Here is a 12,129-nt window from a genome sequence, read left to right as displayed (position 1 = left end):
TTCTTCTTCTTCTTCTTCTTCTTTTTAAAATTATAATCTATGTGAATGCAAGGCATCATTGCTAAGTATTGTAAAAGAAAGACCATGCATCATACATTCTTCAGGTCATATTTTCAGGCTTGATTTTGAGTGTGTGTGTGCATGTATGTGCATTGAAATCATCTGCTGAACATTTTTTAGCAAGGAAGGAAGATTTCTTAGAAGAAAAATAACACAAACGATGAAAAGCCGAGGAAACAAGTATATCGGAGATGTACTGTTGTCTCTACATGTGCTCACCCCAGATGTCAGCACTTCTTCCCAGCCTCTCAGAATTATCCACTCACACAGCCAGAGCATTAGTGTGGATGCAGGAGAAGGTGGTGTCACCGGGATAGAATGAGAGGGGTTACCCGTAACAAACTACAAACTCCCCAGGAGGGCCCTGGGAGGCAGCTTTCCCCCTCCTCCATGGCCACATTTAATCTCAGTGGGTCTTTCCTGATTCACAGCAGCTCTGTGTCCCGCCCCCACTCCCCACCCCCACCCCCAGCCTCATTCAGTATCCAGCAATGCATGAGCATCGGGGTGCTTGGCCTCCTGAGAAGGTACATAAGTGACCTCTGTTCTCGTCTGAGTGTCCTCATCTCTATTTCTGGTAAATAAAAATGTCCTTAAGGCAAGAAGAGCAAGATCACCAAGGCCGGGTGGGGAGCAGGGAGGGCTCTGGAGAGACACCCATGTAGCCTCACCTCTTTTTCGGAAGGTAAAATGCAGAAGAGTCTGAGAAGGATAAGAAGGACGCAAAGCCTGAAGCCCCAACCAGGTGAGACCAAGAACACAGACCTTTCCCATATGGGAGGAGAGAGGTGGAAAGCCAGCTGTATGTATTGATCATGGAAGTCTTCCAAAGACTTTCCAGGGTGTGGACGTAAGTAATGCAAGAAAAGTTGAGGAAAGCCTCAAGTCAAATAGAAGAAAGCCACTTTTTATGCTAAGTAGACAACTTTTGTTTCTGACCTAAAATGTCATATGTAACTGTTCAACCTCTTGTCGGCAGGGTAGAAATAAAAAATGTTAATACAATGCATGTTGTTATGACCTGACATTCCTGTGACCTGGAATGTAGGTCTGGCTAATTTAGTATTTTTCACTGCAGAGAATTTACATTGTTGAAAGTGACTAGAGTTCGATACCTCCTGAATAAACCTCAAATTCTGCTGTTCTCATTTGTGTGAGTCTGAACACTTGCTGACATGGCTAGCTCTGAGCAAAAGACCCCAAAATCCAAGCTTTTTTTTTTTTCTTTAAAAAAAGCAAACAAACAAAAAAACAAGAGCTTTTTTGTGTGGTATAATTTAAGAGGAGATTTTTCTGCTGCTCTGTGATAAAATTCAATTAAGAGATGGTATTAATAAACCTCTATTAGAATCAAGGTCACTTGGAAGGTTGGATTATTTATATCTGTGGTCGAGATTACCAAAATTACACCAGTAAGCTCCAGATGAGCAGGACGCATTGACATGAAATACCTATACATAGTTGATAATGCCTGAATGAATGAAAAAAAAAAAAAGTCAGAATCTTAGCTGGCATTTTACGTCGCCCACCTTGGCACAGAACTGGGAAGACCCAATGTTAGACATGAGTAGAAGTTTAAGGTAGTGTATAAATGCCACATGGTATTCACTGACAAAGTGTTGCTGACTTAATTGCTATTTTGTATCAGGTGGTCTATAATGATTGTTGGTGTGACTTCTAAGCATGTTGCCACTCTATAGCATGTTGGAGTATTTCTTAAATTTTTGCGAGTGATCAGATTCCGTGTACAGGAGGTTAATGGTTATGAAGTACTGGAGCATTAGTCTCTGGGGGCTGAAAAGTGACTAATCGCCTTTGGAACAAAAGAAGAACAAAATCAAGATGAAGTGACTGCCTGAGCATATACCAGAAGTGACAGGGAAGCCCAGGAGAATCAGCTGCCCTTTGGCTTCACTTTGCAGGCTGGGGGCCTGGGGCGTGGGGCATGTTGTGTGCCCAAGGTTATACTGCTGGCCTAGGAGCATCCTTGTCCATATACAGTCTCTTAAAATAAGCTGAGCATTCCTCGCTCTTGAGCTAGATCGGGACATCCTTTGCCAAGATGACTGCTGGATTGCATTTAAATACTAAAGAAGTTTTTTCCAGGTTTCCTGAGGGTCCTGTGAGTGTTCAAAGATGGAGCTGCTAAAATGCCTCTAAGCTGATTATAAGGCTGACCTGGCAGCCTGGGGGCTGTTCATTCAGCAGGCTTTCTCCTTGGCTAACATGAGCCGGGCTGAAGGCCTTTTTTGTGAACCACTTGTAAAAACAAGCAGAACGTTAGGGGCATGCATTTTAGCACATCTTATGCAGTTTCTACGTCATCGGACTTGCGAAAGGACATTTAATAAATAATTCTGAGGAAGAGGGTGAAAGAAGAGAGTGAAAGCGAGCCCTGCCTATAGTGGGTCGGGCTTGGGATTTAACTTGTCTGATTTTGCATAATCATCACCTTGAAAAAGGTGTTGCAGTCTTAGTGCAATGATAGCTGAATGGAAGCTGTCTTATCTGTGGCACACAGCACGGCTGACATCCTGGGGGGCTTCTGGTGGCCATCCATGGGCATCTGGGCTGTGGAGAGGGAGGGCAAGACCAGATGATGTGTGAGGGGAGGTCCCCCAGAATGATTCCTTAGACAGGACCGGAAAGGTCGTTTCTTACTGGTGACTGAGCATTTCTTTGCAAGCAAAATCATCATGTCTCCCTTGTAAGTTTGAGGTTACTGAGTGAAGGTATGCGTCTTTGCAGCTGCTGGCCCCGAATGCGTGGCAGAGGGGACCACACAGTTCACCATGACTTTCAGAAGGGTGCACACTCTTACCCTTTTGGTGGTGAGGTCACTTTTCAGGAGGCTCCACAACACTGATATTTTCCAGATGTTTCTCCCCTTCTCTCCATTGGCTAGATTTTCCTCTCATCATCCTACCCTTTCAGTGAAATTGAGATAAAAGTCTGTTCAGGGTCGTAGGCATGTGAGAATCACTCAGCAATAGGAAGTGATTTAATATCTAGGCCTTATATTAATATTTATAAACACTTTTACTGCTTGTGACTTGCATAAAAACTTTTTCCCTGATGGAACCCAATTTTGAAATAAACCTGAGCATCCTTTACAAAAATTTACTTTAGTGGTGCAGTAGTTGTAATTGTGTAGTATTTTATGGTTTCCAAATTGCTTCTGGCTTGTATTACCTTATTTCCTACCACGCATAAATCTGTGAAGTAAATACTGTTTTTCATCCTCATATTACATGCGAGGGAAGGGGTTCTCAGAGAGATTAAATAATTTGCTCAAGGTCATAAAGATGATACATGTTAATTCAGGCTCTTTAAAGCCACATCTTTTGCGTATTCTTTTCACTAAATTTATACCCGAGTGTCTACTCTTGTTTTGTTTTGTTTTTGCCCATATAAAAATGGGAAATGAGAGAAAAGAAAGTAGTTGGAAAATAAACTTATGAAAAGGATTTTCATGAGTTTCCCACAATTCCTCAATCAACCTTTCGGTGCATTATTGGAGGATCTTTTGGCGTAGATTGATGATAGAACTGATGCTGTGCAAATACCTCCATTAAGTCAGGCACAGCACTGTCACCTCTGGGCCTCGCTCCTCGGAAGTTAGAACCGAAGTTTCCGCGAAGGCAAGACGCCCGCCCCTCAGCGTTGTGAGAGCCAGTGGACCCGACCCAGGGCAGAACTGCGGGGTCTCCCCGGGCTCCGCATTCCAAGCAGCGTTTCAAAAACCCGAATCCCGGCCTCCCCCTGGGGCAGGGAGGGAAGGGCGCCCTCGGGGGCGAGGACCACCCTGGGGGCTCCCTGCCAGCAGCTCCCGCCTCCGGGTGGGGTTGGCGTGTGTGCCCCCCGGGTCGTGCTGAGTCAGCCGCCCTGTGTGCTTTTCCCGCGCAAAGGTGAGGGGCGGGGGCCGCCCCCACTTTCTCCAGAGGCCCTGCTGCCTGTTGAAACGGGCCCTTCCAGCCGCATGGACCAATATCCACGTTACTCTCCAGCAAAAATAACGTACAAAGCAGGGCAGCTTCAAAATCATTATTATTGTGGTGGTGGTGGTGGTTTTTTTTAATAGAAGATCCCAGCGCAAGGAGAGGTCAGTGCACCCGGGGAGTGCACCCGAAGATGCAGAGGCGTCTCGCTCGCGCGCGTGTTCCTCGGGTCCGGGCGCTGCGGCGCGCGGGGCGAGCGGCTGGTCCTGCCCCCTCCGCCCCACCTGCGAGCGCCGGGCCCGCCAGCCGCGCCGGGTCGCCTCCGCCCTGCCGAGGGCCGGGGCGCGGGCCCCGGGGGCGGACTCCCGCCGCCCAGCCGAGACGCGATTCGTCACTCTGGCAGAACTTTCCCCCTGAAAAAAAAAAAAAAAAAAAAAAAAATCCCTGCACCAGAACCGGCCCCTCCGCCCGGGGAGGTCTCGATCCGGGAGGCTTTCCTTCCTTTTACGCTGCGGCGCGCGCGCCCGGGCCTCGGCGCGAACTCGGGCAGGTCGGAGCGCAGGTCCGCGGCCACCGCCCCCGCGGCCACCGCCCCCGCAGCCCGCGCCCCGCCACCATGCAGGGCGAGGCGGACGAGCCCAAGGACGGTATGTCCGGGGGGGGGGCGGCGGCGACTCTGCCTGGCGGCCGGGAGAGCGGAGTTCGCGGCCCCTGTGCCCTGAGCGAGGCCCGAGGGGGGCCAGTCCGCGCGCCCAGCCGGCCCGTAACGGCTGCCTCCTGGGTCAGCCTGGAAACGCAAGGGCTCCCCTTGGGCTCCCGTTGGGCTCCCGGACCGCAGAGCGAACTCGGAAGAGCGCTGCTGCCCGCTCCAGGGCAGCCCAAAGCGGCGCCCCGGGAGGAGGGAGCCCCGGGAGGAGGGAGCCCCGGGAGGAGGGCGCCCCGGGAGGAGGGAGCCCCGGGAGGAGGGCGCCCCGGGAGGAGGGAGCCCCGGGAGGAGGGAGCCCCGGGAGGAGGGAGCCCCGGGAGGAGGGCGCCCCGGGAGGAGGGCGCCCCGGGAGGAGGGAGCCCCGGGAGGAGGGAGCCCCGGGAGGAGGGCGCCCCGGGAGGAGGGAGCCCCGGGAGGAGGGAGCCCCGGGAGGAGGGAGCCCCGGGAGGAGGCCTCCCGGGAGGAGGAGCCCCGGGAGGAGGGAGCCCCGGGAGGAGGCCTCCCGGGAGGAGGGAGCCCCGGGAGGAGGGAGCCCCGGGAGGAGGGAGCCCCGGGAGGAGGCAGCCCCGGGCGCCCGCGGCCCCTCAGGAGGGTCTCAGAAATTGGAAACGCGCTGTGTTTCCGGTAAAAGGGGGAAGAAGCTGAGAGAGAGAGAACTGAAAGAGCTTCATTTGGGGAATAGGTTGCTTGGGTTTGGGGTTTCCCTTCTCCCTCGTTCTCTCTCTGACTTTTCAGCGGCGAACTCACCCCGTGGGGCTTCAGGGAGCGCAGGGATGCGAGGGGCCTCGGGCAGCTTGCGGCCGAGGAGGGGCGTCGCTTCTGACTTCGCCAAAGCAAAGGGTCACGTTTACTCCTAACGGAGAACGGGTGACGGGGCTGGAAAGCCTCCAACCCAAACACAGTTATACGCTGGTGTTAGTTCGGGGGTTTATTTGTGTGTGAGTGTTTGTAGGCTTTGTTTCCTGCAACTCTGCGTCCACAAAAGTCCTCTTGTAAGTGGGGGTGGGAGTGGGGATTAGAGTAGGAGCCGAGACTGTGCAGAGTTAGGAAAATTCCTGTTCTCTCCAAGGAGCCTCTTGGGAGGCTGGTGAGTTTCGAGCCCATCCCAGGAGCCCCTGGGAGCCTGGGGAGCAGAAAGGACCCCCCCCCCCATCATTCTCCATGTGGTAGGGGGGGGTTAGCGAGAGCCCTTGAAGCTTGCCGCCTTCGTCTTTTACCGCCTCCCCTCCCGAAGTAAAGCCCTGGGTTTCATAATGTAGTCTCTGTGGGCTGCTGTTTACCTTATTATGCCGTATGGGGGGAGAAGTCTGTAAAAGAGGTTTGTTTAATAGAAAATACGAGACTGTTGCGAATGAAAATGACAGCCAGGGCCATTGTTTTTGAACTTGATGGGGAGTTTGGGGGATTAACGTGTCCTTGCTGTGGCCTCTGTCCTTCTGGAGCTATGTGCTGATGGATGCTTTTGCTGTCTTTGTAACAACACTTAGGAGTAAATCAAAAGTTGTCCGAGGCAAATAGGACACAGACTGAGAACCCAACCTGGTGAACTTTTGTATGGATTACAAGTACCATTTAAATCTTTTTTTTTTTTTTTTCTGAGTGTGTTTTTCCTTTCTTCTGGGAAAGAAGGAGCGAGAAGAAGGTGGAAACACAGTGTCCCCCGGTGTATGATATACTCTTCTAGGAATATCCACATTGTTCCCTCCTGCCCAGCTCTGTGGATGTGGAGAGGTCTCTTGATGGTCCCTTCCTACTTGGTCCTCACCTTTCCTACACGTGCCATCATTTGCACTCTGCAGATCTGCAGCAGTTTATCTAGCTTCTGCCTTTTGCGGAAAGCACAGAATTTAACAAATAATAATGATATGAGATGCTAGAATTTTAAATTGATGACGGGTAGAATATGGAATACCTCTTCAGGGAGATAGAACAAAAGCTTTATTAATAGAATCGTTCTGTAACCTCTGCCAGGAAGTGAAGGGTGTGTGTGTGCATGTGTATGTGTGTGTGTCCATGTCCTCAGCAGGTCTTGCAATGCTGGGTGTTAGCTGTGATCTAGAACCCTCTGTTTGGCTACTACCTCTCAGATGTCTATGAAAAGAGCTACACTGTGTAAATCATTATTGGTTACCTTCTCTATCCTTATTTATCCTTTTCCTTCTCCTTAGCTGTTTTTTTTTTCCTCCTGATGGACTTAAGCATCCTGGTCAGTGTGAGATCACTACAAGCTCTTTACAGTGTCTACATTGCAAGAAAAATTGCCATTGGACACTTCATGCCTGATTGGCTATAGTGGAGTATACTTTTAAGTCATTATTCTGAGCCTCCATGAAAGACCAGTATACTTTCTTTGGGGTTAAATCTGAAAGAAATTTCAAGTCGATTCAGAAGTCCTCAGAGGCCAACATATTTGTGTATGTGAGTGAACGTGGAAGCCAGTGACTGGGGATATTGTTAAGCCATCATAGCTTAGAACGTACTTGACTCTGTGCCAGGAGGGCTGAACCTCCAACCTCAGTCTAGAGCCACCTCCTAAAGAACTGATCTAATTTTGCCCCCTTGCAAATGAGTAGGTGATTGTGCTTGAGTATTAAACAGAGAGAAATCATCCAGGCCTCACTTCATTACAAGCTGTATGAATTTAAGATTCCAGGCCTGACGTGAATAAGAAAGCAAGAGAAATGAAGTAAGAAACCCACTGTGGTAAAAAGGGGAATGTCACAGGAAGGAGGCTATCACCAGTTTCCAGTGGCTGGCGGCTTCCGGCCTCCTGAGGAGATAGGTCGTTGGCCATATTCTTCACATTTAGTTGCAGACTGTTGAGTAAATTACTTAATTATGAAGTAGGAAAAAAAAAAAAAGATGAATGACAACTAAGATCTCTGAGGGCCTTTCTAGTGCTAAGCATCAAGGGACCACCGGCTCCTTTGCCCCTGTTCTTGTAGTGTTGGTACCCGGAAGTGAGGAGGCCATCGTTGCTGTTGCCTTAGGCGGAAAGAGCTGTGAGTGAGCTCCTCCTCCTCCTCCACGGCCCACAATAACATTCCCTGCCACCACCTCACGGCCAGATTCTCTCCTGCCTCCTCACCAGGCCTGCCATTTCAGGCCATTTCACCAAGAAAACAGTAGCCAGTACGCAGCGCCCTCACCTTCCTGCTCCCGGGGTGACAGCCTCCCCGTCGCCCACATGCACCCCCCTCCGGCGTCTGTAGAGCAGGGGTCCTTCCCACCACAGATGCCCCCCCCTGGGCCCCACGGCTTTCCTGCTTCCCTGCTTTCTGCATGGAGATATGCTCAGCTCCCTACTTCAGGTATTGGCGCTTTGCTGGTCCTCCTGCCCGAAATAGCCTTCTCCCCTCCTGTCCCCCTGTTCGGTTCCTCAGAGGGGCTTTTTCTGAACCTCCAGCCTGAATTAGAATCCCCGATGGACCCCTCTCAGAGCGCCCATTCTTCTGCTCCTTGGTGCCGGTCAGCATCTCCTCCAGACCACAGGCTCTTGAGGGCAGGACCCTGTGTCCTCTCCCTTGCGTCCCTCCTCCCTCGCCGCAAGTGATAAGAGGTGATCGTTGCCTCTTTATTTTTTTTTTAAAGATTTTATTTATTTATGAGAGATACAGAGAGAGAGAGAGGCAGAGACACAGATCGTTGCCTCTTTAGAAAATGAACGACCGACCTCTGTTCTTTAAAGTATCCTCAACACTTTGTCCAATTTTAGGCATTTATCTCGCCTTTAAATGAATCTTTTAAAAAGATTATTTTCCCCCACGGGTCCTAGTTTCTCAATCCTTGTCACCCCTCATCCCACCAAAATATGTCTTTCTCAACCATTCCACGGAAATCTCCAAAATCACCAGGAACTTCCCAGGGGCTAAAAATCACCAGTGACCCAGCATTCATATTTTGTCCTGTTCTGATCAGACTAGACTTTTTTCTTTTCTTTTCTTTTCTTTTCTTTTCTTTTCTTTTCTTTTCTTTTCTTTTCTTTCTTTCTTTTCTTTTCTTTTCTTTTCTTTCCTTTTTTCTTTTCCTTCCCCTCCCTTTCCTTCTCTTTCTTCCTTTCTTTCCTTCTTTCTTTCTCAGCGCTGTGCTAGGAGACCAGGGTTGCTGCACTCCTAAACTCTTTCCTGGGCTCCTATAACATTAACTACAGTGTTCTGCTCTCCTTTCCTTTTTCTAGCTGTTTTCTTTCTTATCTAGACCTCCAGCTGGGGCTCTTCTGAGAACCACCTGTACAGCCAGCTGCCTGGTAAACACCATGCTTTGAATGTCACACAGGAACCTCAAACTCAGCAGGTGTGGATGGAGCCCATCATTCCCTACTCTTCACAACTGTGATCTGCCTTTTGTCTTTCCCCTGAATATATCACTGCTCTCTTTTTGGCTTCCAGACTACACATCTGCAAGGGGTCCTTGACCCTACCCTCTTGTTTATCTGCAGCTGCCACCTGGCAGTTCATCCTCCATGTTATCTCTTGGATGCATCTCCTTTTCTTCTCCCCTGTCCCAGCCTTGTTGCAAGACCTCGGCATTTGTACCCTGATGGTGACAATAAACACCTCTGTCATCAGGACTCTTGGTTATAAGAAGTGGAAACTGAGTCCTGCTATCATAAGCTGAACAATTTATTGGAAGCACGTTGCATAGTTCACACATCCACAAAAAGCCTGCAAATTGGCCCCTGAAATGCATCAGGCTTTGGAGCTAAGGCCATACCCGAGAATCGCCTAGTTAGGACCTTACCGCACCCCTCTCTGCTGGATTTTTCATTTTTGTCACTCCCGGGACTCTAGATGTGGCTGAACGTTTTTGGTCATACTGAGCCTTCAGAAATCCCTGAAATCAGCTGATTGGGGAGTGTGAGAAAGTGCACCTGCTGCTGGGGAGAGGAAACTTCTGCTTTCAACTTTGGGAGTGGGAGATAGGAGTCTAACTCCTACCACTTCTTGCAAAAGGAGGGCTCCTCCAGAATCAGGAAGGGAGTTCTGACATGAATCACCAAAATAACAACAAATATCTACTACCCCACTGGGCTTGTCCTGTCCGGCCCTAGAGTTGCCTGTTCATGTCCTCCCTTCTTCCCTCAACAAATGCTGTTTCCTTTACTGGGATCACTCTCACGTGGCTCATTATTTTCAACCAGACCCTGTTTGGAGTAGATGCTCTTTGAGGGCATTCCCATAACACCCCATACTTCTCTCCATTGTCCCATATTTTCACGTGTTACTGTTCCTGATGTTCTTTTCCGTTGCCTCCACTTCATTGTTGCCTTGATGGCAAGGTTTGTGCATGTTTTATTTCCTGAATCCCTAGTGGCTGACCTTGGGCCTCTCCCATAAGAGAGCCTTAATAAAGCATTATCAAATGAATCGATTTAAAACGAGATTACATGAAATGACGGAAACTTTAGAACCCTGCATCTGGTTTCTAGAGTGCCTTCCTAACCTAAAGGGCTTACCTATTTAGGGTTCCTTAAATTCTCTACTCTTAATGGTAAAGTCAAAACAAGCACATGTGTCTTTGATCTCTGAGGTCAGGGCCCAAGTGGCTTGTCAGCATCTCACATTGCCTGGCAAACTGAAGACACAGTTTTTAAACTAAAAGGTGTCAAACTCTTCCACATGCCAGATGTGGTGCTAGGCATCTGATTATGTATATTATCCCATTTAATACTTGTATAAAAACGCTTTGGGTTAATTCCACATAACAGTCAAGGAATCTGAACTTCTGAAAGGCTAAAACTTGTGCCTAAAAATCACAAAGCTAGAAAAAGTGGAATGGAGGCCAACTAACTGTAGAATCTGTGCTTTTGACCCTGATCTGATAGTACCAGTAATGTCCAAAAGCCACCCTCCCCTGTCCTCAAGCGTGGCACCCAGGGGGATGCTCTCTGTGGTCTTGTGTCTGTCTCTACCCCAGTTTGAGAAACCAGGAGTGGAGAGACCAGGTGTTTGGAGGAGAAAGTGCAGAGCCCAGGCCCCAGCTGTTTCTGTGCCCCTCAGGGGTGGAGGTAGTGAGTATCGGGTGCATCCTGCCACCTCTGATGAGAGGAACTAGGAGATCAGCAGGGCTGGTAGGAGGTGCCTGGAGCCCGCTACAGTGGAAGGGACCCAAGCACCTACAGGACAAGATAGGGAACTCTCACATTTTTGAGTGGCCAGCTTGAAAACAGAGTGTGGATGTGGTCGCTGCCGTGAAATAAGGTTCATTTCTGTGTGTGTTAGGTTATCACAACTCAGCGACTTTGTAGCACCCGTTGGGTTTCACTTTTCTTTCAAATCACCAAGGTGTGTGCAACACAAGTCAGTGATTCTCGGCTCACTTCCTTTGTCCTGTCTCCTGATGATGTGTACATTTGTTGGGGATATGCCCAGGCATTTACACACTCAGTTGTAGCCTTCCTTGGTTTGAATATCATTTAGCAGGTAACTGACCCATTCCCCATCGCCTGTGCAGTGGATTCTCCAGGCTTCAGGACACCTGTGGTGACTCTGCCTCACCATGCTCTGTCTTCGCTGGGGTCCTCACTTCCCTGGTGGGTTTACAGGAAGTCTGTTTGGATCCATCAGCTTGCCAGTCACGTGTCTGAGGTCAGTCAAATGCCAAGACAGAGGTATGCCTGAGGACTGTGGCCCATGTCCACTGAGCCATCTGGGGGCCTCATGGTCAACATTGCCCCACTTCCTAGGGATGATAACTCCTCAAAGAGACACAAAGTAGAGACTTACACTAGAGAGAATGGGACCAACACCCGGTAGAGCATTTATCATAGGAGAGAGAAGAGTTCAGTTTTTCCCTTGGTGGTTACTTATTCATATCTTCTGGAATCAGAAAGCCCAGTGGGATTACACAAACAACCACACCATGTAGGGTCCTCACTGTCTGAACCTCAGGAGGTGTGGCAGTTTATGTGATTGCATTCCTTGCTATGCATTGCTATACCAGTGCTCTCCCCTTTTCCCTCTCTGCGCCAGCCCTTGCTTTGCAGAGGAAAAGAGGAAAGGCTCTGATGGAATATATAACCCTGGGTGCAGCTGACCTGGTGTCACGTATAATGTAGAAGGCACAGCATATGCCCTAAAAGACTGGACTTTGATGTGCTTATGTTTCCTTTTATGTAGTCATTAGCCTTGGAGTGTGGTGTGCTCGCAAGGACTTAAAAGTGGAAAATCCATTTAGAGATCCATGCCACACTGTCTCCTGCACAATGGACATCACTGATGACCTGATGCTGCCCCACACACCCAGCTCTGTCGGCTTCAGTACATCTGAGCCTTTTTCTTCCTCACTTCTGAAATTGCCATCAGATTGAATACGCATCATGCCTTTCTTGTCCTCAAATGATGACACTAGTGAACAATCAGGATAACATGGATGATTAAGTTCCCTGTTCCTGGCCTTTGGTAAACCAAGAAAAGGTGGGCAGGT

At 49.2% G+C, this 12,129-nt stretch overlaps 1 protein-coding gene across 4 annotated transcripts in view; it reads left to right on the top strand.

The window, feature by feature from the left end:
• Positions 1-12,129, top strand: part of TNFAIP8 (TNF alpha induced protein 8) — a 115,064-nt gene that overhangs the window by 72,823 nt on the left and 30,112 nt on the right. The window contains exon 1 of one of the 4 annotated variants that reach the window (XM_041761883.1): positions 4,453-4,645. The exons of the other annotated variants lie outside the window; for them this stretch is intronic. Coding sequence (XP_041617817.1) covers positions 4,615-4,645 — 31 coding nt within the window. The 5' untranslated portion in view covers positions 4,453-4,614. Of the gene's footprint in view, positions 1-4,452; positions 4,646-12,129 lie in introns of those variants that run through there. 4 annotated transcript variants of the gene reach the window in all.

This window comes from Vulpes lagopus, chromosome 7 (genome assembly GCF_018345385.1).
Source record: "Vulpes lagopus strain Blue_001 chromosome 7, ASM1834538v1, whole genome shotgun sequence".
In the NCBI taxonomy this organism is placed as follows: domain Eukaryota; kingdom Metazoa; phylum Chordata; class Mammalia; order Carnivora; family Canidae; genus Vulpes; species Vulpes lagopus.
The sequence above is the reverse complement of the archived record's forward strand: the minus strand, read 5'-3'. Positions and strand labels throughout refer to the sequence as shown.